This window comes from Astyanax mexicanus, chromosome 20 (assembly GCF_023375975.1).
Source record: "Astyanax mexicanus isolate ESR-SI-001 chromosome 20, AstMex3_surface, whole genome shotgun sequence".
In the NCBI taxonomy this organism is placed as follows: Eukaryota; Metazoa; Chordata; class Actinopteri; order Characiformes; family Acestrorhamphidae; genus Astyanax; species Astyanax mexicanus.
Window position 1 is genome coordinate 39,898,165 of NC_064427.1, and position 26,761 is coordinate 39,924,925.

General features: G+C 34.4%; 1 protein-coding gene across 1 annotated transcript; it reads left to right on the top strand.

Annotated features, from left to right (window-relative positions):
• The first annotated feature begins 2,517 nt into the window (after positions 1 to 2,517).
• LOC103023820 (adhesion G-protein coupled receptor G2-like) lies at positions 2,518 to 26,109 on the top strand. The gene is made up of 24 exons (XM_049468622.1): positions 2,518 to 2,992; positions 4,428 to 4,472; positions 4,574 to 4,632; positions 6,086 to 6,112; positions 6,199 to 6,239; positions 7,439 to 7,521; positions 7,667 to 7,784; positions 7,900 to 8,915; positions 9,142 to 9,234; positions 9,506 to 9,595; positions 10,120 to 10,236; positions 10,373 to 10,475; positions 11,472 to 11,646; positions 11,850 to 11,993; positions 13,054 to 13,179; positions 14,165 to 14,210; positions 14,334 to 14,437; positions 16,909 to 17,033; positions 17,118 to 17,389; positions 17,922 to 18,018; positions 19,270 to 19,556; positions 20,775 to 20,870; positions 21,442 to 21,543; positions 23,045 to 26,109. Exons 1-24 carry the CDS (start codon positions 2,896 to 2,898, stop codon positions 23,104 to 23,106), a joined length of 3,525 nt encoding a protein of 1,174 aa, XP_049324579.1. The 5' UTR covers positions 2,518 to 2,895; the 3' UTR covers positions 23,107 to 26,109.
• The last annotated feature ends 652 nt before the right edge of the window (positions 26,110 to 26,761 follow it).

Sequence of the window (26,761 nt, forward strand, 5' to 3'; positions counted from 1 at the left end):
GTCTGTTAGTGTACTTGTTTATTTGTCTGTGTTTAATGATTTAATGAGTTTTTATGTTTGTATTTGTAATTTTTACAACATTTGTGCTTGAATCACTATGTTTGTTTTTCTGAAAGCCCCTGGAATCAGACACACCTTCTGCTCCTCTTCAGAATGAACACCCTCTTGTCTTTTTCCCATCATAGTGACTGCTTCAAAACCGCATTTACTTCAGTTGAGGGGTGTGAGGTCTGTGGACGTGTCCTTGTTGCTGCTTCATTGCCTAGTGCTTCCTTGTGCTGAAGAATCACTTTACTTTACATGGAACTTCAATACTTCAGTTCACAGTGAGAAAGTGTTCTACTTCAGTATGGTGGCTACTTTAAAAGGCTGTACCGCCGAGCATAAATTAATCATCATTTTATTGCTTTTGCTTTTAGGAGATGTTGAGATAAATCCAGGTCATGTCTAAAGTCTAAAGCTCTATCTGGATGGGATTAGTTTTTCAGGGGGTCCTGGTGTAATTCTCTCTTTTATGGGGTTTTTTATCCTCTGTGATTTTATTCCCGTCCAGAACGATCATGTACGTGTTTTATTTCTCAGACGTCCTCTGAGAAAATAACAGGCTGAATTATCTACTGTTTTTCTCTGAACTCCGTGCTCCTCCGGTAATTTTAGTCCCGTCCGGACGCACATCTCTGAGTTTCGTCTCCTCGCCTTTAATAAAATAGATATTTGTCCACTGCTGCGCACCGTAATTACACTTTGAGCGCGCCACGGTTTCCACGGAGATCCATGTTTAAAAACACAACAGTGAGTGGAAATGGAGGAGCTACTGAACATGATGTCATGTGAACGAGAAAGCCTAAAAACTGGATGCAAGAGTTTTATCACTAGTAGAAGTGTGAAATATTTTTCACAGACGTCCCCCTGAGAAACTAATCCTGTCCGGATAGGACTTAAAGCCGTTTTCACACCTGAAGTTCGTTTGTTTAGTTTGGATCAGTTGATACGTTTGTTTATTTGGACCGTTTCTCCCTCTGTTTGGTTTGGTTTCACACAGGCACAAACCTAAACACAGCAAAATGCGCACCAACAAACTACACGAGCACATTGTCTCCACTGATTGGTCAGAGCTGTCTGTCATGGGAGCAAGACTCCTGTAAATACAGTATAGTGAGAAGATTCTGTGTTTCAGCGCGTATATCTGTGCAGTGTGAAGCTGTGTCAACACAGAACGCTGAACCGTCAATGGGACGTGCTGCACAGATATATGCATAGTAAACAAAGCTGCGTGGCTGTGAGTTGTGAACGCAGCACAGACAGCATGATTGTTCATAGCTGTGGTAATTAGCGTTATCTGGATAATATATCAGATTAAACACCTTATCAGCAGTTTAGCTCAAATAAAAGGAATATGTTTGCTGATTTCTAAATCTGGTTTTGGGATTATTCATTCTAATCAAGATTATCCAGATTTTAACCAAATCCAAGCTTCTTGCTTTCTATCTGAAATCTGTCTCACAAAATCTGCACAGGACATTAATGTATAATGTATAATTGATGGCTACAAAAAATGGTGGGAGAGTGGCTTGTTATGTCAAACATAACATTGTTGTCATTTTAGTCATTTCTGAATCAGTCAATAGAGAAAGGCAATGGAATTATTGGCTCTAAATACTGAATTATCTAAAAATCATTATTTTCTTCTAATAACTAATAAACTGAAATACAAGGAAATATTGCTGGTTGGTGACTTTATCTGAGACTGACTAAAACCTACATCTGATCCACTGAATGCAACTTGTGACATATTAAACCATATTAAACACGATTAATGAATTCCCCTTTTAGACCCAAAATTTTAAATTATTACAAAAATCAACTTTTATTGTTTTAGCTCTAGCAAATATGCATTTTAAATTAGTTGCATCAGGTGTCTTTCCAAATGATATGAGCAACTACTGTGTGATTGCAGTTGTGTAAGATACAAACATTCCTAAAAGTAAACCTTATTTTGTGAGGTTTAGCAGGCTTTTTTATTTGTATATTATACTAAGTGGGAAAGATCTATCTATGTTTGACAGTTAAAGTTTACCAATGAGTAATTGGAACTACTGCTAATTTTGCATGGCCAGAGCTTCTTTTCAGACAATTAAGAAACACAGTTACTTAGTTGAGGCTAAAACTGAGTTTAACTACTGAAAAGTACTAAACAATCCAATGAAATTTTGGAAAATAATAAAATCCTTATCTGTTAACAGCAACCCTAAATACAATCTGCCACTAAGTATTGCTGTTAAGGGTCATATGATTACAGACAAAGCTCAAATGTTAGACGTTATGTTTTAATAAGGATTTTATTTTATTTTTACATTTATTCATTTTTTTTTTTGCATTACAAATAGTGCTAAGAGCAATATTGAGGTTCTGGGATTTGGTTGAATAAAGGCTAGAAAAAGGGCTACATCTCTAATGTCAGACTAATATCATATCATATTTAAAATAATTTTCTAGAGAAGTGCATACCACTCTACGATATTTCTTCATGGCACGAAATGTTTTTGTAGTCTAACTCAGTCTATGCAAAAATTGACATTGGTATGCCTACGAATGCATTGGAAGCCGTCTACCCTGTAGATTAAGAGCATGGTGAATAAAATATAAATAAAAGAGAAGCCCTGTAAACATGCATCCCTAAGAACTGCATTTACATCTAACTTGCATACAGGTTCTGCTGAACAGGAGCGCGCTTGTCCCGGGTTCTCAGTGACTGGTGTTGTATTACAGATTCTGAGTTAAGCTCTAGATAACTGCACGCTGCATGTGAAGGGTGTTTATTTTATATTAAACAAATCTCTTATTAAAAGAGAACAGACGCTGTCTAGGACTTATCATTTACTCTGCTGGAAAAGGATGGTGGGTCCAGCTCTCAGAAGATTGAGGATCATGCATCCAAAGCTCATGATTTTTGTCCTACTCCTGGCCCTGGACCTGGATCTTGGTCACACAGGTAAGATTAGATATAAACTTCAGCTGAGTGGGAGGTGGGTAAGGTGTTTTTTTTAAGGTGGACATGGGCTTTAAGTATGTTTATACATTTGTTTTTACTGGGACTAGGCTTTCTAAATGTGCCGGTACCACTTTAAGATAAGACTACCTTTATAAAGGATTTATAAATGATTTATAAATTAGATTATTACTTATTATTGATTAGGTTATAAATACCTTTAAAAAACATTGATTGAAGCAACAGTGGCAACTTAAGTCATTTAATTTATGGTAAATAGTTAAACATACCTAGAAATATAGTAATAGATAGATAGATAGATAGATAGATAGATAGATAGATAGATAGATAGATAGATAGATAGATAGATAGATCAGCTCACTGTTGCCATTTCTATGTATGTGTTATATATTAATTAACTACTTATTAATGGGGTTTAAAGTATTTGCAACCTAATAGATAAATAAATAACCATTAATAAACTCTATTTATACATGTAAAAAAAATGAATAAACCCTTTATAAAGGTAGTCTTATTTTAAAGTGTTACCAATGTGCCTTATCATTACAGCCCACCTCAATCCAATATGGTTCTCATATAGGACCCTTGTAGAGCTAAAAATTAATTTTGGTTCTCAGTTGGGCTACCCATACAGGCCACACATGAGCATGTAATCTGGAGTAGTGTAGCTGGTTTTACACACCAATTAGCAATCTGTGACACACTCTTTAACTTCTTTAACTTTGAGAACTTGAGTACAAGAGAACTAACACTGCATTACATTTATATCAGAAATAGGATGTCAGAGAAGTCAGACAGTTCTACATATTTCCAAAGGTACAATACAATATTGACTTTCATTGGTTAGGTAGAAATATAGATACTAGTGTTTGAAATACTTCTGTGGACTCAAGCTTTATACTCAAGTGTAAAGTACTGGTTTTAAAACTACTTAAAGTAAAAGTAATGTAAGGTAAACATGTATTTAAGGTTATTTAAAGCTTAGGCCACACCACAGGGTACTATAGTGCACTATCCCCTGTACAAAAAAACAAAACACAACAAAAAAACTACATTTTTCTAACGTTTTAATGTTGAAATAGATATACACTAGAGATATACCAGGCTCCTTGCTTCAGACATGTATTTGACCATTAAAAACAAATGCATTTAGGTACAATACAAATATATTAAAGAAGTGGTACCACTTTAAAATGATGCTGCCCCTACAGTTTTATAAAAGAGTTTATTAATTGCTATTAACTAGGTTTTAAAATCATTAATGAGAAGTAACAACACATCATTAGAAAGAGCAGCAAGCAACAATGGCCTGGATGACTCCTGATGGGGGAGTTTTAGCTACTGGGCAGAAAGATTTGAGTTTTTTGTTTTGTTTATTTAGTTTGTTTTAATTATGATTTCTTCATTTTTTTTTCAGGCACAGCAAATACATTCAATACATGTCCATCTAACTGCAGTAATGGTAACTGTACAATAAATATAATATAAATACAGCGTAACTGTGACACTGTAGCAATTTTAACAATAAAATATATTTTCATATTGCTATATATTTTTTTACAGACAGTTTGAACAATTTCCGCTTGAAACTCACAGACCTACAACTGAGGAACAATACACTGGTGAGTCAAATCTGATTTGGATGTTTAATGTGAATATATACTGTATATAGCAATCCAGCTCCAATTCTGATCTACACCTCATTAAGGGAGTCAGAAGAGTCACAGGAACTTATATTTGAGCTTTTAAAAAATAATAAAAGTGAGGTTGTATGTAATTAATTATTAAAATTGCAGCCGACAAGTAATGTTGGACTGTTATATGGATTTGTGGAATAATGAGACAGACAAGCACGCAAGTACTTTATTAACAATAAGCTTGCTTAGCCTATTTAATTATTTATTTAACTTTAAATATTAAAATTGATGCATAAATAAATAAACAATTAAATCGATTTAAAATAAATTCAGGGTGCTGTTAAATTGAGTCCCTCATAGATTGTGCTGGTCACCATAAATCAACTCATCTGTTGTGAAGGGATTTGCTGTGTATGCTGTGAAATGATGAGCCAAATTTGCAATAAGCTTTGTTAGGATTCTCCTTTAAAAAGCTCCCTCCAGACTTTTGTCTGTAATGCTGTTATTGCTAGTCTAACGTAATCCCATAATCCTCTGCATTGCCTCAGCTTTCCAATTAACTGTAAAACAATAGTGCATGTCGTCACATGGATATTCTTTTTAGCAAGTATACCATTTCATTTAAAAATATAGTGTTTGTTTTACTATAATGAATCTTACAAAGATTTGTGATTAATGTAGGATTTATATACAATTAATCAACTACTTAGTTTGTGTTAAATATTGAAATTGCATTACATTTGGTGACTTGACTGAGACGAAGTTTAAGGGCCCAGCGTGTCACTTGCCATGCCCTTTAGAAGGCAGGTGCCCTCTGACTTGGTGGATTGGTATTTTAACCTTATGGTATTTTATTTAAATTCTTCTGGTATTTAAGAAATGACCTACTTGTTCATGCTGTAAAGGTGCGCGAGCAGGTAATCTATAAAAACAGCAATGTTATTTTATTTTTTTATTCTGTTTTTTGTTGAGATAATTGTTGTGTTTGTACACTGCGGTGTGTGTATGAGTGTGTATTGAGTGGGGGTGTACATGTGTCTGCATTGCCAAGATAGCAATAAACATCGTACAGTTGACTGTTGACTAGGTTTTAATCAGTCAGTGGCACACCTGTGTTTTCTGTTGTCCAGATAACAATACACCAGAAATTTACCTAAACACACCTCACTTCCAGACCACCACGCCCATCTGTGAATATACATTCATAAACTCCGTCAGGACTTAAACAAGGCGTGAATTAGACTGTTAGCAGGATGTTAGATAGCAATGAGCATTGCACTCGCCTTGCACAGGGTGTAAGATAGAGCCCAAAGTCTTGAGACCTACTTGCTTATTTAGGGACTCAATAGACAAAAAGAAAACAAGAATAGTTTGTTTTTATGACCTGTTCTGTACCCTAATCATTTCTAACATAATGTCTTATTTCTTTTATTTTCAGGGTAATTGGGTAAACAGTTTATCGGTGGTAAGTTTATTCTGAATTAAAAACACAAGAATGGCTTTTGATTTTTTCACAGTGACGCTCATAACTTTACTAATGTTTTTACACAGAATTCTTCACTTCAGAATTCACTGTTTTCATCTGTAACAAAGTAAGCTACATTTACACCATCAGTACTTTTAATATTCAAGTCATTAATTCATTATTTAACCAATGTAACGTATAAACTCCTCATATCAAGCCTTGATTTGTTACACCAGTCACTTGAGTTCATTAAACACTGAACCCCCTAAAAGCCAGTCTAATAAATCATAAGTCTTTTTTATAATTTTATTTCAAATTGTTCCCATTTTCTCCCCAATTTACATGGCCAATTACAGAACCCACTCATTAGGACTCCTCCCCCTATCACTAGTGATGCCCCAACACACCAGGAGGATGGAGACTAACACATGCTTCCTCTGATACATGTGAAGTCAGACACCGCTTCTTTTCGAGCTGCTGCTGCTGATGCTGTAGCATTGCCGAGTAGCATCACAGAGCTAACACTCGGAGGAAAGTGCAGCGACTCAGTTCTGATACATCAGTTCACAGACGCACTGTGCTGCAGACATCACCCTAGGAGTGATGAGGGTTGAGAGCGCCATCTACTGTACCCACCTCTGAGCGCCAGCAGCTTGATGGCAAAGCTGCATAAGCAGGATTCGAACCTGCGACCTCCTGCTCATAGTGTCAGCGCTTTAGACCGCTGGACCACTCAGCACCCTTCATAAATCAGTGTTAAGTTTTTAAGATTGCTTATTTAAAAAAATCTTACTAAGAAAAATTTGCTCATCCCATTTTTTTGCTTAATTTAAGCATTTACTTCTCAATTTACATATATTTTGTCTAGTTTTCACCAATAGATTTTTTGCAGTGTATAAACTTGATTGTTTACTTGATGGGATTAAGTCTATTATTTAGACAAAACCATGTATAGAAACCATAATGAGTTTATAATGCCACAGATTCTTATTTCCTAAATTTCCTTCGGGATAAATAAAGTATCTATCTATCTATCTATCTATCTATCTATCTATCTATCTATCTATCTATCTATCTATCTATCTATCTATCTATCTATCTATCTATCTATCTATCTATCTATCTATCTATCTATCTATCTATCTATCTATCTATCCATCTATCTATCTATCTATCTATTGAGGCACAAACTTAAGTGTCAGATTAGTTTCTGCTTACAGTGTTAAAGGGATGAGTCTCCTTGGTATTTTTGATATGTAAACTAGAATGTATTTCTGTATTGCTGATGTTGTGTTTGTGATTAACAACATGTTCTTTGTTTTCTAGTCTGACATACTGTCCCATCCAAAAAATGATCAGATCTCAGTTAAATACACTGACTGGCAATCAGTCCAATACAGCCAAAGTGGGTATGTACATTCACATATATTGCTGTAACTGGTAAACCTAGTGTTGTGCTTCATGGGTTTGATCTGTGGTTGCCTTAAATGTGCCTCCAGTATGTATAAGTAGTGCAGGTAATTGCAGGTAATGGATCATTATTTTACTTTTCAGATGTGATTTTCAGGAGGAACTGCACTGAAAACTTCACTTTATTAAGTTTTAACCTCAGTGATCCCAATTCCCTCAAAATAATGAACCTAGACAGCTTTGCTGTGAGCAGCTGCACATGGTTAGTGGTTAATAAGTAATTCTGTTATCATGATTTAACTTATTGGTGTAGATTTACAGTTCAGTAATACATCAGTAATCAGTTCAGCTTTTTGGTAATGTTTTTTTTTTTTTAGCAATGAAAGCACATCAGTCTGTTCCACCACTGCGGCATTGCAGAGCACAACTCCTGCTAATGCAGCATCTGCTACAACATCGGCTACAACATCGGCTACAACATTGGCTAAAACATCAGCTACAACATCAGCTAAAACATCTCCTACAACATCAGCTACAACATGGGCTACAACATTGGCTAAAACATCAGCTACAACATCAGCTACAACATCAGCTACAACATCGGCTACAACATTGGCTAAAACATCAGCTACAACATCGGCTACAACATCAGCTACAACATCAGCTACAACATCGGCTACAACATCAGCTACAACATCGGCTACAACATCGGCTACAACATCTCCTACAACATCAGCTACAACATCAGCTACAACATCAGCTACAACATCGGCTACAACATCGGCTACAACATTGGCTAAAACATCAGCTACAACATCAGCTACAACATCTCCTACAACATCAGCTACAACATCAGCTACAACATCGGCTACAACATCAGCTACAACATCGGCTACAACATCGGCTACAACATCGGCTACAACATTGGCTAAAACATCAGCTACAACATCGGCTACAACATCGGCTACAACATCGGCTACAACATCGGCCACAACATCAGCTACAACATCGTCTACAACATCTCCTACAACATCTCCTACAACATCTCCTACAACATCTCCTACAACATCAGCTACAACATTAGCTACAACATCAGCTACAACATCTCCTACAACATCAGCTACAACATCGGCTACAACATCGGCTACAACATCTCCTACAACATCTCCTACAACATTAGCTACAACATCTCCTACAACATCAGCTACAACATTAGCTACAACATCTCCTACAACATCAGCTACAACATCTCCTACAACATCAGCTACAACATCGGCTACAACATCTCCTACAACATCTCCTACAACATTAGCTACAACATCTCCTACAACATCAGCTACAACATCTCCTACAACATCAGCTACAACATCAGCTACAACATCAGCTACAACAGGTAAAAAATCCTCCACAGAGATGTGAAAGACTCATTTCCAATTATTGCCAACACTTGATTGCAGTTGTTTTAGGTTTAGGGGCAAATACTTTTTCACACAGGGCCAGGTTGGTTTAAATAGATGTTTTCCCTTAATAAATAAAATGATTATTTAAAAACTAATTTTCAAATAATTTTCTGATAATTCAAATGGCACAAAATAAACTTGTGTGTGTGACAACATCAGGATCAAGCACAGGACCTGCTGACAGGACATCTATTCACACCACCAATAATATCTCCACTGTGATAAGCACAGCCCCTACTACAACTTTAACAGGTATGATTCATTTTAACTATATTTGATTAAAAAAATGGCATGTATAGAAGAGCCAACCAAGACACAAGGAACTCTGACTATTATACCAATTTCAGCAACAGCAGAAACTGAAATGACCTCATCAGGTATCAGCATAGCCTACCATTATAGTATAGCATTATTTTACAATGTTTATATGAGAAAAAAATAAAAATAAATAAAATAATAATAATAATAATAATAATAATAATAATAACAATGAATAATTTTTCCCTTCCAAACTTCTTATCAGCCCTGTCACAAACATCAAGCACTGTGAAAACACCAGAGCAGATCTCAGCAAAAACAACAGCAACCACCGCACAAACCACAAGTTCAACAGGTATGGTCTAACAGACTACTTTGATAAAAACACAAGCACAAGCTTTTTTATATATGTAGATACAGCAGCAAGAAAAAGTGTGTGAACTCTTTAGGATTATACTTGGATTTCTGCATAAATTGGTGATTAAATGTGTTCTGAACTTCATCTAAGTCACAACAATAGATAAACACAGTCGCTTAAACTAAAACCACACAAAAAAAATGATATGTTTGCATGATTTTATTAAACACAGCATGTTAATATTCACAGTGAGGGAAAAGTATGTGAACCTTTGGATTTAATAACTGGTTGATCCTCCTTTAGCAGCAAAAACCTCAACCAATGGTTTCCTGTAGCTGCAGATCAGACCTGCAGAACGGTCAGGAGGAATTCTGGATCATTCCTCTTCACTAAACTGTTTCAGTTCAGCTATAATATTCTTAATCATATTTATAATGGGTAGGATTCTGTGCTAAATCTGATACTATATGAAAAAAAAAACTGAATTTAACCTGTTTAATTCCTACCAAACTTCTTATCAGCCTCGTCACAAACATCAAGCACTGTGAAAACACCAGAGCAGACCACAGCAGCAGGCATCACACCTACTAGTTTAAAAAATGCAACCGAAACTGCTATGGCTGTGTCAGAGATTACAGGTAACAACATTTATAAACCCACAGTGGCTCACACTTTCTATACAAAAGATTGAATACAAAGAGTCAATCATTCAGTGTTTTAAAGCAGTTATTTTTACTTTACATGTACACAAACTTCAACCACTGGGAACCACAGAAAAGCTCAATAACAGTCCCAGCATTAACCAGAGCGAGGCCAAAAAAATCCTCAGAAACATCACTGATCTCATGGGTCCAGTTACACCAGACCACACTAACAGGTGTGTCTTCACAGTTTACATGGTTAGCTTTGTTACCTTTCTTTTAGAAAAATCCCCGTATGTCCATGTGTGTTTTAACATCAGCTGCTGCAGGGTAGGGGGGGCTAAAACTATAATAATACGGTTCACCTATATGACCATAACTTTTTAACAGTAAAGAAAAAAATGGATGATAGAAACCTATGCCACTTGTTCTTAAAAATGTTTTATGGGGTGGTCTGAACAAATACTGCATGAAAAGGTCCAAATTATGTATATATATTAATTAATAAGAATTAATTTATGATTTGTTGTACTTTTTTTTTACATAAAATAAATAAAAGTACCTATGAAACTTTTACTCAAAGTACATTTTAAATTGAGTACTTTTTTACTTTTACTCGAGTAGATTTTTAGATGGGTACTTTTACTTTTACTTAAGTAGAATTTTGGCAAAGTAAAGGTACTTTTACTTAATTATAATTTTTCAATACTTTTTCCACCTCTGCAAACTAGTAGTACTGAAAGCCAGTGTGTAGTACATGTGAAACATGGTGGAGGGGGCATCATGGTTTGCTTTGCTTTGCTGCCTCAGGGTCTGGACGGATTGCCGTCATCAATGGAAAAAAAATATTTCCCAAGTTTAACAAAACATTTTGCAGGAAAACTTAAGACCTTATGACCAACATTGTGATTATCACACCAGAGCGTTATATAAAATAAAAATAGAATTAAAAAACAGATGCCTACATCTCTGACAATTTTCTGGAGCCCGACCCGACCCAGCCCGAGGAATGTGGTGGGAAAATTTCGGGTCAGGTTGTGGTTGGGCAGAGACTCTAAGCTCTAGCATATATGGTTCCACTCTACAGAGAGTAAAAATTACACTGATACACAGCCTGAAAGTCAGGAGTTTTGTCAAAATATCTGTTTCAGAATATCTGTTTTGCTCTGTGAATGCTTTGGTCTTTCAGTACCTAACACGCCCACCTATCATTTATTCTTTGTCTGTCCCAGTCAAGCCAGTGTGCAGAAGAAAATTGTTGCAGCTATAGAATTACTGCTGCAAAAAGTCGAGATCAATGAGAGTGTGATAATGCACTCAGATTCTTTAATTGTGGCAGTGAAGAAAGTGAATGGCACCAACTTTCAGAAGACCTCCTTTACCATGACTGATTCTTCCAACCTGCAGGTATAGGTGTTTTAGTGTTCCTTAGTTCAAAATTAAAAGCAGTAAAATATTAGTAGGATTGTGGCAATTGTGCAGTGTAAATAAATTAACTTTATATAAATTAACATCAAGGTTAATTGACTTATTTTTTACCTAAGTATAGTTATTGAATAAGAGAGAAAGAAAATCATTAAAATATTTTTTTCTTGTTTGTTATATTGTAGATTGATGGTGGTCCCACTGATGGCTCCACCCCTCAGGCCAGTATTATGTTCCCTGACGCCCTCATGGAGAATCTGAATGCTGAGCAGAGGCTACAGGCTTCCAGAATACAATTCTCTTACTATCAAACTGATGTTCTTTTTCAGGTCTGTTTTAATGCTCCTTATATCAGTTATGTAGTTTAGGATAAAATCTGAGATTTTTGGGTTGCAATAATTAATCAAAATGTTTTGTAAGTTTTTTAATAATTACAGCAATATATAGAGTGGTATATATAAGTTTGGGGTAACACTTTATTTTAAGGAACACAAATTAGGCGCTTATTAATTGGCGCTGAGTGGTCCAGTGGTCTAAAGCGCTGCCACTATGAGCAGGAGGTCGCAGGTTTGAACCCCCGCTCATGCAGCTTTACCATCAAGCTGCCGGCGCTCAGAGGGAGCACAATTGGCCCTGCTCCCTCCGGGTGGGTACAGTAGATGGCGCTCTCTCCTCACATCACTCCTAGGGTGATGTCTGCAGCACAGGGCGTCTGTGAGCTGATGTATCAGAACCGAGTCGCTGCGCTTTCCTCCGAGTGTTAGCGCTGTGATGCTACTCGGTAATGCTACAGCATCAGCAGCAGCTGGAAAAAAAGCGGTGTCTGACTTCACATGTATCAGAGGAAGCATGTGTTAGTCTTCACCCTCCTGGTGTGTTGGGGCATCACTAGTGATAGGAGGAATCCTAATGAGTGGGTTGGGTAATTGGCCGTGTAAATTGGGAGAAAATGTGAAAAATTAGAAATAAAATTATAAAACTAAAAAAAAACCCAATTGTTCACATTCAAAATCACTGAGGTCACATTTAGATTCTGATGGTTGCTGTAATTATTAGACCTGGTCCAAATTGTCATGGTTATATTAAGCACACTGCTGCCATATAATCAGCTGATTAGGTACCTAAATAAATAGGTTGGCATACAGGCGTTCCTAATAAAGTGCTCAATGAGTATCTTTTGGTACTTTTGCCAAAATTTACTGCACACCCTGTGCTTACCCAGCAGAACAATTACCAGTCATTTGTTTACTGATTTAACAGAAAATAAGTTAACATGATTTTTATAGATTTATTTATATATATTTGATATAAAACAGCTGCAGTTATTAAAATATCTGTGACACTGATTCATGTATTACTACAATATCACATTTTGATGATTTGTTTTAGGACACGTCTCTAAACTCGACAAAGGAGGTGATCAGCGGAGTTCTGGGCTCCAGTGTGTCTAACCTGACCATCTCCAATCTGAGAGAGAATATAACAATCACACTGAGGAACAATAAACGTGTTTCGGTCAGTAAAATTAACAATACAATTAAAATAAAAATAAAATTTGAAGAAAAATGTTTAATGATTGTTTGGTAACACTTTATTTTAAGGATCACAAATTAGGCGCTTATTAATGTCTTATTATTATTTGCTGAATAAAGCCTTAATTAGACATTTGTAAATGATTTATTCACTACTTATTATTAGGCTTTATTCTGTGCTATAAGGTGTTATTGGTGCTTAATTAGGGGTCTGTGATTGATTAAATATTTGTTCTGTTCTTTTTAGTGTCTAACTAGTGATGAACAGAACCTCACTTTAGAATATGGATCGCATCTTGGTCTATTAGTGGCTTATTAACCCCTTATTAACACTTATAATAAACTCCAGCACAGCCATAACCTTCCCAAACTCACATAGATAAACTCAAACTGCTGCCAATTATAATAACACTACTAACATGTAGAATTAGCTAATAGTTAATAATGCTTAATAATCTGATTAATAACAGGGTGCTAACTATAATAACTGTTTATTGTGCTCTATAAGAACTAATACAGCCATTATTAATCATTTCCACATAACAGACCGCTAATTAAGCACCAATAACACTTAATAACACAGAATAAAGCCTAATAATAAGTAGTGAATAAATCATTTACAAATGTCTAATTAAGGCTTTATTAAGCAAATAATAAGACATTAATAAGCGCCTAATTTGTGTTCCTTAAAATAAAGTGTTACCGAATTTTTTTTTTGTAATTTCAACTGTATAAAAACTACACCACACTGCATAAAACTACATGAGATGCATATTCACAGAAAGCACAATAACAATTAAACAGAAATTAACATATAATATAAATAAACAGACAGGACAGTGCTAAAAACACTGGTCACCTATAAAAACTTTAACCCATAGAGCTTATAGTATTATTGTCATGTACACTTTGTGCCCTAAAATCACGTATTAACTGTTAACTTTATATTGCGTTTATTCTGTTGGTAGTTAAACAACACAGTATCCTGTTCATTTTGGGATTTTCACTCAAACAGTAAGAGATTTTATTCTTTATCTTACTATACAGTCACATAATGTAAACTGCACAAAGTGTCTGTTTTAGTTTCAGCTTCTATTTAATTTTAGTGCATTTTTTGTATGAATTGTTTATGGGCAGATGGATCAGGGGGCTGGAGCGTTGAGGGCTGTACTGTGCTGAATTGGACAGAGTATGAGACGGTGTGCAGCTGTAACCATCTTACAAACTTTGGTGTTCTGCTGGTAAGAAGAACTCATTTTGCTTTTCTTATGCTGGATGAAAAATGTATATAGCTTCAATTATGTAGTTTATTTGATTAGTAAAAGCTCTTCCACTGCTATTATTATTATTATTGACCTTTATTTAATCATATTTAACTAAAAATGTGCGTGGAGTGCGGTGCTGTGAAAGGAGATAAGAAAGGGTTAAATTGCAAAAATAAAAAAAAAATGATCCACTTGATCTGCTGGGGACTGGAATTTGCTGCCAAATTTTAGCTTGATCCACCATAACCGGTGATCAGTCTGAAATAATCAATCAGCATGATAGATCAGTTCACACAGTGGCACAGACACTGCCACGAAAATACACAAAGCATGTCACACCGTATGGTGCACTATTTCTGTAATAGAGAGTGATTCCAAATACAGCAAAAGGTTGTACTTTTATTATAATTAGTTATTAAAAAAAAGGTTTGAAATGTTTGTCCAATCCATATGAATCCAAAAATGGCAATCCTAAAAGTGTGGTCAACTGATGGGAAACTACTGGGAAAAATGCAAAAATGGAAAGGGTCAGGGGTCAGGTCAAATGGAAAGGCCAAGATGAAAAAAAACAGAAAGAAAACGTTTATTATCAGACAAACCAAGTCTCCCTGAAGCTGCGGGAGTCTCCCGCATTTCGGTAGTGGCTCCCTGATGCCCGCGAGTCACATATAATCTCCCGGAATTCAGAACGAGTGCCCCAAACGCGCACACAGGCCACAGACTTTTATTTTCTCTAATCGCGTGTGGGAAGGAGATAGACAAAACAGAGAGGCTTCGTATTGGCCTGTTCTCTGCAAAGAGTCTGTGAGACAGCCAATCAGTTTTTAGTGTGGGCGGGCAGTGTTTTTCCCCCCTCCCGGACGGGATTTGTTCAGTGAATGAGAGAAAGCAGATCATGGCGGAGGCAATATTAATAATTATTGTAATATGATATGAAATGTTTTTGATGTTGTGCAATTTTTTTTTAACTGTCAATTTTTGTCAAATTGACAAAATTGGGTAACCTCCCTGAAATCAACTTTTGCAACTTGGGATGTCTGTATTATGCTGTTAAAAACATTCACAGTTCGAGACTTAATGAGACACAGGCAATGTCAATCAATAATCAGGTGATGCAGATCACGTTAGCTGAAAACAGGTGGTTACAGGTGGTGATTGAGAGCCCAGCTTTTGAGACACAGCCATCTTTACTGACTACACCCCCCAACCAGTGATGGGAATAGCGGTTACTAACCGTTATTTCGCGAACGATCTGGATCGTATATCCGGCTCTTTGAAGTGAACAATTGGAAGCGGCTCCACAATGGGAGCTGTTTTATGATCCTATTTGGGAGCCATTTTTTTCCTTCAGTATCTCGCTGTCTCTCCGCCTCCCTGTCGTTGCATTTGTGCTCTGCAAAGTGCCACAGAGCCCACAGTTTTTTTCCAACGTAGTTTTTTATCCTTCATAGTTTTATACTTTAATTTAAAAGCACTGTATTTGACATTTGTATTGTTATGGAGCTGCTTTAATATCTTTTCTTATTGTGGTGGGTGATTGTATTAATAACTATTTAATTTATTTTATGTTATTTTGTGGAAGTGGTGCTGTTTTGTGATAATTTAATAACTGGCTATAATAAAAGTTATATTTATTAAGCATTGTTATGCAGCATTTTTAGTCATCACAAGTGCTTAAAAATGTCAATAATGAAACAAAATATTATAAAATTAGGTTTAAGCTATTAATTAATTAATAATGTAAAAAATATATAAAAAGCCGCACCTCAAAATAGAGCCAAAAATCCCATCCCTGTATACATTAAATAAACATTTTCAGCATTTTAAACTGTATCCAGTGAACTACAAGTGTTAAAGTGGGAACTCTGGGCTGGCTGTATTAAAATGTATAAAAATTTGCAAACCAGAGCTGTAAAATGTGTCAATATCAACTCCCGTTATATAACAGGCACATTTTACAGCCCTGTTTTGCAAATGCAGGTTTTTCCTTTAAAGGATGACAAAACAACGTCTCTGTTTCTGTCTTACTAAACTCTTATTATCCAACCAATATCCATCTATTCTAATGTTTGTCTGTGACTGTTTACTTGTTTATAACATCAGTTAGCAATACTTGTTCCTGAAACATCTAACCCCAATAATTTAAAAATAGTGTCCACATACTTTAGTGCACTGAAAGCATAGTGAGCTCTTTCTATCTGTTGAGTGACGGATTCTTGAAAATCCATGAGCTTTTGATTGATAGTTTGCATGTGTAGACAGAAAAGTCCTTCAAGTTTAAAGGATCATATTAAGTGTGTAATATCTAAGAGTTATGTTATTCCACATTAAAAGGTGGATTTTCAAGTTTGTCTATATGTCTGACTACACAGACTACTGTTCAGACTAATTTAATTTAGATTTTACTCTCTGAAAATGTTTTCTGTGACCTGTATTTCATTTTCCAGGACATTTCTAATAATTCAATAACGAGTAAAGTGCACGTTGCCATCCTCAACAGCTTCACCTACATAGGCTGCTCCATGTCCTCCATCTTTCTAACCATCACCTTGTTCATGTATCTGCGGATTAAGTGAGTTTCATAGTTTTACAGCCTGTAATTTTAACATAAATATGTTATAGCAGGAAGCAGCACCAATCTCTGTCTCTCCTGTAGGAAACTACGTAAAGACATCCCTAATAAAATCCTGATCCAGCTGTGTCTGGCTCTGCTGTTCTTGAACCTGGTGTTCCTCCTGGACTCCTTTCTGGCTAAAGAGCTCAGTAATGTTGGTCTCTGCATCTCCACAGCCTTCTTTTTGTGCTACTTCCTACTGGCGTCTTTTACTTGGATGTCCCTGGAATCGTTGCACATGTATCTGAGCATCGTCAAAGTTTTCAACAACTACATCCCCCACTTCATGATCAAGATAACAGTTGTTGGATGGGGTATGTAGTTCAAGTCGAGTCAAGTCAAGTAGTTTTATTGTCAGTACTGCATATGTACAGGACATACAGAGAATTGAAATTACGTTACTCTCCTTCCCAATTTTACAGCAAGTACAGATAATAGATATAATAAAAGAGAGAAAGAATGGGAGACACTATGTGTACAATACAGCAGGGACACAAATAGACATACATGAGACAAAAACAAGGAGCAGTAGTGTGGGGGAGAAATAGATATATAAATATAAGTAAAAAAAATAAGATATATAATCTAAAAGAGTGGGAGACACTATATGTACAAAACAACAAGAACACAATAAACATAAGTAAGACGGAAGACAATAGTGCAATATTGATGGTGATTGTGATGGGATGACAGTATAAATATAGCTTAAGGCTGGTAAAGTGAATGAGTGCGTAAAGTACTTAGTTATGCACCTTTGTGATGACAATACTGTGTATTTTGTATAATGAGAAAGGTGTAAAATATATATATATATATATATTTTTTTTTAATTCTTTCTCTTTAAAGGCATTCCTCTGGTCGTGGTCGCCCTTCCTACAGCTGTTTTTGAAAATTCTTTTGGATTATCACACACAGTGTTGGATGATGAATCTGTAGAGAACTTGCAAGTATAATTTAAATATTATTTTGTTAAATACATGGATCAAACAGTTTAGTGTGTCATACATCCATTTGTCTCTCTTGCTGTACTTAATGCCTGCCCCTCACTATATTTTATTTTATTATTAATTGTTGTGTAAGAATTCTCTTATTATATCTTTATTCCTCCGAACTTCTCCCAGAGCAAGCCTGAATTGGAAATATAAAACATGTAGCATGGGGCGCATGCAAATCCTCTTTATTAAAATGTGTTATGTGTTAACTTCCTACATGATATATGAAACAAACAACAAACAGATTTTAAAGTACACAGTATATATGTATTATATTATATTATAACTGCAACACATATATCTGTGTATACAGTGGTGTGAAAAAGTGTTTGCTCTGTTCATGATTTTTTTTTTTTTGCATGTTTGCCACTATAAGATGTTTCAAATTATATATTAGTCAACTCAAGAAAACGCAAAACGCAGTTTTAAAAGTATTATATATTTTTTAATTATTATTATGGTAGAAAAAATCCAAACCTAGCCCCGCCCCCTCCCAACACACCTCAATTTCTCTAGCCACACCCAGGCCTAATTACTGCACCATCCATTCTCAATTAAGACAAAGCAAAGTAGACCAAAAGAAACTCAAGTGCTAGACATCATGACAAAATCCAAAGAAATTCAGAAACATCTGTTCGTGACCTCAAGCTGAAATGAACTTGGGTTCTGCAGCAGGACAATGATCCAAAACACACCAGCAAGTCTACCTCTGATTGGCTGAGGAAAAACAAAATGAAGACTTTTGAGTGGTCTAGTCAAAGTCCTGACCTGAATCCGATTCATGCTCAAAAACCCTCCAATGTGGCGGAATTACAACAATTCTGCAAAGATAAGCGGACAAACGTTTCTCCACAGCGCTGAGAAACACTAATTGCAGGTTACCACAAAAGTATGGTTGTAGTTTTATATAGTTTTAATAATAACAAAAAAATAACTTCATTTAAAATCTGCATGTTGTGTTTACTTGTGTTGTCTCTGACTAATATTTAGTTTGATGATCTGAAACATTTAAGAGTGGCAATCATGCAAAAGTAAAGAAAAGAAATCATAAAGGAGACAAACACTTTTTCACAGCACTGTTTATATATATATATATATTTATGTATATGTTCATGTAAATATATTGATGTTACATCAATTGATTATTTAAATAGAAAAAAATATATGTCACATCTTATATGTAAACTTCTTTCCCCACACAGCTGCTGGTGGACAGACCAGGGTAGCATCCGCACTGTGGTGGTGGTATATTTCTGTGTTACGTATGCGCTGAACTTCACCATGTTTATAGTGGTGATGGTGCTTCTGTGTCGTATTAAGAGGAGTAATCCACACTGTGAACGCGGCAGGACCTCGCTGCAGGACGTCTGGAGCGTGACGGCTCTCGCTGTTCTGCTGGGTCTCACCTGGGCCTTTGGTTTGTTTTTTGTCTGGAAATCTGTTCATTTGGTCTCCATGTACCTGTTTACCATCTGCAATTCACTGCAAGGTAAGCAAAGGTGGAAAAAGTACTGAAAAATTGTAATTAAGTAAAAGTACCTTTACTTAGCTAAAAAGTACCCATATAAAAATCTACTCAAGTAGAATTTTAGCAAAGTAAAGGTTGTTACGCCCTCGCTATGTTTTCCTGTGTTTTCCCCGTTTCCTAGTGTGTTTCTCTTGTACTTTTCCATTACGTGTGTGTAATTTGTAGCTCCGCCCCTTGTTACCTGTTTCCCCAGGTGTTCATTGTTTCATGTTTAGTATAAATAGTACTTGTTAGTCTACGTTTGCTGTCGGTCTTTGCACCTTCCTCTGTCGTCTGTCTCGCCACGTTTTCTATTGTTTACTACGTCACGTTATTGCTTCACGTTATTTATTTGTTTTGTACATATTTACGTATTTATTCCTTTGTATATATTCCTTACCTTGGTTTGTACTTATCTGTTTAGTTTAGCTCTGTGTTTGTTTTCCCTGTTTGTTTATGTACATATTTATATTCGTTATTCCCCTGTTTGTTTATTTGTTTATTCGTTATTCATTAAAGTCTGACTTACCCGCATATAAATCCGCCTCCCGTCTCATCCCAGCGTTACAAAGGTACTTTTACTTAATTACTATTAAAACTATTAAAAATACATTTTCACTCTTTTAGATTTTTAATTTCACTTTTCTTTAAAAACTAAAAATATATTCCGACACCCTATTGGTTTATATGCGATTCAGCACACATTATGCCGTCACCCTCCAGCAAGAACATAGCAGACGTATGTAGTCTAGTATGAAGATGATCCGTGCAGAGACTCAAGAGAACTCCAGATAAACTTCTTTAATATTTTAATATAACATTATAGTGATTATGGCATTTAGAAAAATGTTTTTGGGGAGTTTTTTTCCTATAGTTCACTACAGGCTCATAGACTCAGGTGCAGCCTAAGCTTTTGTCCATAATGGCATTTTTCCTTACATTACTTTTACTTTGATACTTAAAGTAATTTTGAAACCAGTACTTTTACAGTACTTTTATTTGTATTAAAAGCTTGAGCTGATATTTTAACTTACATACATTTTAAACCCTTGTATCTATACTTCTACCTGAGGAGTGAATGATAATACTTTTCATACCTCCGTTTCCTGCACATTTTGAAGAGAAAACACTCTTAGTTTAACAACCCCTGATCTTTAAGGAATGAAAATGCTGGCATTTAAAATGATTTTACTCTTGTAGGTTTTTTCATCTTTGTGTTCCGCTGTGCAACAAAGGAAGAATTTAAAAGGATGTGGAGGAAGTACATCTGCTGTGGAAAGTTGGGGAAGGTCCCAGGTTTGTCCTATAGTAGCATATCAACCAGACATGAGGCATTGTTTTCACTGAATACAGAAAAAAATGTAATATTTTTTAAACTATGCAATTAATCAGTAAATGAACCAGCTAATTGTATCAGCAGTATGTGTAGACAGTGTGTGAATGCAGTCTTGTCCAAAATATTGGCATCCAGGCACATAGTTTAGAAAGAGCACCACTTTTCAAATGTGTTGCAGTTACAAATGCATTGAAGTTGTTTTGCCTCTGTTTTATATCAAAGTAATTTATTATTAAATTGACACAAGTCAAACTGCTTTCAGTTCTACTAAATATTAAGTTGAGGGTGCCAATACGTTTGTTTGTGGAGTTATGTGTGGATTTTGTTTCCTTTTTTTGTCAGTTTATCTGTGTTTTTCAATGCAAACAAAATAAATAATCACGTGTTTTAATGTTTTAAAGTAAATACAGCCATGCTAATAATTTTGGGCATTTAATGCATTATTTAAACTGTTTTTTTTTTTCTGAGGCAGTAGAGAAGTGTATACAACTCTCAGTAACTTGTATGTATTTATTTTTTTTTGTATTACAGGAGGACTATTGAGTGGGGTTACCTCAGTCTTATCACATAAATCTTTCTCAACCTCCCTGGACATGGAGTCCAGCTCAAAATCTCAAAGCACCGTCAATTTCAGTAAGTACCAATCCCCCTGTGCTAGTCCTTCAACTCAGTATGATGTTATTAAACTGTGATCTAGTATATAAGTGTAACAGGTTAGGAATAGAAATGCACAATACAGTAAGTTTTCCACCGTTTCCACTGTCTAAAAATGTTTACAGGGTAAATATTATAATGTAAAATCATTTCTCATCACATTCCAACACTAAATGCTGGTGAGAGTTGCTGACTCTCATTGTAAATATATACTGTGCATGCACAATAACTAGTACACTTGCCAGAATGCCTTTCCTGTTTATGAGTGAATTGAGTTTTGTCAGTCTAATTTAGCACTGAGACTTCTGAGCTAATATTTTTCACCATATTTTATGTTAACAATACATAAATATTTATATGTGGATGCAGTGCTGTCAGATTTAGAATATAAGAAATAAGACAAAAATATATTTCTGTGTTGTCAATTTGTATATTTTATTTGCATTTAAATACCTATAATTAAAAGCTTAAGTCTTAAAAATTGTTTTCAGTAGACACCATTAATAAACAGTTAGGCCCAGAAATATTTGAACAATTTTCATGACACTGGATTTTCATGACACACTGAATTTCTTCATTTAACTTTTAGATTTAATTTAAAGAGCTGAACAAAAAATAATCATACAAAGCGTTTAGGAATTACAACTATTTTACTGCAAACCTTTCTCATTTCAGAGGGTCAGACGTAATTTTACAAATGAACTTTACTACAAATAAAATGTTAATTTTTAATACTTTGTTGAGAAGTCTGAAGCCTGGAACCCATGAACATCACCATACACTGGGTTTCCTCCTTTATGATGCTTTGCCAGGCCTTTACTGAAGCCTTCACAGCAACAGCTTCCAAATGCAAATTCCACACCAGGAATAAACTCCAGACCTTTTAGCTGCTTAACTGATGATGGATTAATGAGGAAATAGCCAATGAAGCCCATAAAATGGCTTTTGTGATAATTTGTCCAATTACTTTTATTGGTTTATTATGATTGTTTGACTGTTAGATCTATAGAGTGAATGTTAACATCTGCACTCTTGTTTAAGATAAGATAAGATAAGATAATCCTTTATTAATCCCACAATGGGGAAATTTACAATGTTACAGCAGTGCAGAGGAAAGTACTGAAAAACAGGTCAGGAAAATATATATATATATATATATATATATATATATATATATATATATATATATATATAAATAATAATAATAATAAACAAATAATAAAAATAATAATAATAATAATAATATAAACTATGTATACAAAACAATTACAGGAAATATATAAAGATACTTAAAAAATTATATATAAATAAGAAAAAATATATACATCTTGTGCATAGAGAAATGATTATGGTAGGGTGTGACCAGTATTATTGCACAAAGAGTAACAGTGAATAAATATTAAATAAATAGTAGATAAAAAGGTGATAAAAATATTGCACGTTTCCAGGCTGAGTTTCTAACATGTCTCTGTTCTTGCAGGTGAAACAACTAATGATCCTACGCCAGACACGGAAACGAAACTTCCTGAAAAACTTCCGTAATAAGACATGAAACATGACATACAGGATTATGTGTTTATGAGAAACAGTCAAAATCAAAATTAGAAATGTTTTTACAGTAACAGTAAAAATAATATTTATGTGTAAATAATATGATTTTGTAGCAGTTTAATAATAACCGCAGATTTTGTGGATTTTTGCTATTTATTTAAATGTGAGAAATGTCAGTACAGCACTGTTCAACAAAAACTACAGGAATATATATATCTATTTTTCTGCATCAGAAACGTTTTTGAAAAGTTTTGACATGAGCCACAGTGGGTAGTCTAAATAGGTTTGTTCACCTCTATTGTACAGAAGTAGTTTTGAGGTACGAATGTTGGCTAACACTTTACATTAAGTGTTGACTAACTAACATGAATTAATGCATTAGTTATCATGAACAAGACATGAGGTAATACATTATTAACAATGCTTGGATAATGTTAGTTAAACACGGAACTACAGCATTAGTTAATGTTATTTTCACACTAATTAACTTTAGAAGTAAAGCATTTGTTAAGATGAACAATAAATAAATAAATCATACACTTCATTAATAATGTTAATAAATAATGTCAGGTAAACAAGTAACAACTGATCTTATTGTCATTTGCTTATATACTGCAGTTATGCATACAGTCATTGTTAAATATTTATTAATTAAATATTAGTTATAAATATATTTGGCTGTGATAACACTTATGCAGTGGTAGCCAGTTACTTCTTTTATTTACTAATGTCCGTTAACTAATATAATATTATATTTTTTACATTTTTACTTCTATTGGAAATACATCTTTACATGGATTAGAATTATTTTAATTTCACTTTACATGAAGTATATTTATTTTTCTAAACAGAGCTGTCTGTATAAGTGCTTAGTAATGTTTAACAGATGTTAATAATGCTTAAGAAAAAGGCTTAGAAAGGTTAATCATGGTTTATATTTACAATTTGTTGAAGTTGAATTCCAACAAAAATGTCAGCGCACACTAACATATATATAGAATATATAGAAGCATAAGCAGCATCCAGACTAATATTTACATAATAACTATTTAACGATTACCGTATGCATAACTGCAATACACAAGCAAATGACTAACAGTTAACAGTTTTGAATCAATGCAGCAGCATTAGCTTAGCACAGGCTAGCGCCCAGCCACGGCACACTCGCCCGCAGCGCTGGCTCATCTTTTGTGGAAAAAAGACAAAGAAAATCAACGGCCAATCCGGTCTGACCCTAACCCTAACCCAGAACGCTAACCAGCCAGGCTAGGCTAGGCTAAGCTAAGCTAAGCTAATGCTGAGCTAAAGCAAGCTACGCTAACCTAACCACAGTCCAGCCGGCTAGATAATCAATAACACCCAGTAAAACAAGCAGAAATGCTTAAAAAATGCACAGCTTTCACCTGAAGATGACTCCACAGAGCAGGAGAGGAGAGGATTAGCGTTATTTCATGATTCTAACGTTACCATCTTCACTTATTCCCAATTTAGATTTTACATTCTGTATAAACTATTCGCGTTTCATAGTTAAATTACAGTTCTGTTACCGTTGTTGTAGAACTACTTTTTTGCGGAAGGAACTTCAATTTATTTTCTTTATTCGTTTTGTAAAAAAACACTTGAGGTTGTGTTTTATCACGACCAAATCACAGCCGTGATGTTATTCGTGATAACACACTCCCTCTCGTGTTCTATTGCTTCAATAAAGTATATGATTTATTTTTCACCTTTAAAAACGATTCTCTTGTAAAAGTAAAATGTAAAAGTAACATTATTTAATGCCGATCTACCATGTTTAATTAACATTTCCTAAGCATTGTTAATTATGTATTACCTCAGTATGTCTTATTCATGGTAACTAATGCATTAATTCAAGTTAGTTAGTCAACACTTAATGTAAAGTGTTACCGAGTGTTGTAAATAAATTATTTGTAATATTACTTTATCCTTAAAAAACTTGAAAGTTTCACTCTACTGCAGGAAACTAAAGCCAGGGTTACGTTACACTATTTTTGGCCTGATTTTTTCAACTCACCTCTGAACATAATCAAATGTATACTAATCCAGTGTATTCTGGTCAGGAACTCAGTAGCCAGTAAAATCTGTCAATGAAATATTTGGACACTGATTTTTCTTTCTCTTCCTGCCGTATTATATTTACATTTCAAGCTCAATTATGTTTAAACCTTTTTTTGCTAACATTGTACAAAGCCTTTTATTTGACAGCTTATTTAAATTTTATTTTCCACCTTAACCCTTTCAGTCCTGACATCTGTTACTGCAGCACAATTTAAGCCGTTTTCACCTTTTTTTTTTAAATTTTCAATCAGAGCTAATGGTGTCACAAACAATGATAGCTGCAAGCTGTTAGGCTTTAATATGAGGCAAAACCAAAATCTGTCACAACAGACTGATGAATAAACTTACACTGGAGTTATTTCTCTCCTATATTTAAATTTTAGCCCATTTTAGCCATGATAATTTCCCAGTAGCTTGAATTCCATTGAATTATTTATTTCATAAATAATTTCCTCCATCACTGGATAAACACGCACATGCATCCTCTAAATCTAAACCATCAAGAAGCCTGACAACTGCATCCATTCAAACTTTCACAAATGCAGCACTGTGGGGCAGCTAACAGACACCCACACTGACCCATTGTTTTCTTCTAGAACACAGCACACCGTTTGTTCAATTGATTTAATGTTTGATATGAAACATTCTGTAGTTATCTTGTATCCATACACTTGTAAACATCAATATACATTCACATCTCCCTGTACAGATTTCACCTACACATAACATGTATTTTTATTTGTAATTTGTGATTTGTGAGTATTTTGTTGATGTACTATAATATTTTGTGTATTGATTCTGTTGATTACAACTATATAAATAAACTAGTGGTGTCAGTCAATTAAAAATGTAATCAGATTTATCACGACTGTGATATTCTGTGATAACCATTGTTCTAGTTATGACTGGTTTTTATAGAGGATTTAAAAAAAATGAATTTAATAAATAAATAAATGTAAAATGCAATTAAAATTGTTCATTAAAATACTAATATATACTTGTATAAGGGGAGATAAAACCAACCTGGGGCACTGGAATGAAAATCCATGATAAACTGGATAGAGGAAACTTTTTTTTTACTTTATTGTGAACATCTCGGATTGGTTGTAAGGATTTCTGAATTAGAACTTAATTTCTTGTATAAAAATCTATAAAAAATACAGTATAAAAATAAACAAATTAATTAAAGATTAAAATATTAAATTAAAATTAAGATTAAATTAAAGATTAAAAATTAAGTTTAAATTAAAGATTAAATTAAAATTAAGATTAATTTAAAAGATTAAATTAAAGATTAAAAATTAAAGTATAAAAATCTCAGGAAGTGTTTGGTATTAAAGTGTTTGGTAGTAAAGATTAAAAATTAAGATTAAATTGATGATTAAATTAAAATTAAGATTAAATAAAAAAATTAAATTAAAGATTACAAATTAAAGTATAAAAAAGTATAAAAATCTAAGTAAGTGTTTGGTAGTAAAGTGTTTGGTATTAAAGATTAAAAATTAAGATTAAATTAAAATTAAGATTAAATTAAAATTAAGATTAAATTAAAGATTAAAAATTAAAG

Coding starts and splice junctions, on each gene's coding strand:
- LOC103023820 (XM_049468622.1), top strand. CDS start 2,896: ATGGTGGGTCCAGCTCTCAGAAGATTGAGGATCATGCATCCAAAGCTC. Junction 4,633..6,085: donor AACTGAGGAACAATACACTG/GTGAGTCAAATC, acceptor TTTTATTTTCAG/GGTAATTGGGTAAACAGTTT. Junction 7,522..7,666: donor GTCCAATACAGCCAAAGTGG/GTATGTACATTC, acceptor TTTACTTTTCAG/ATGTGATTTTCAGGAGGAAC.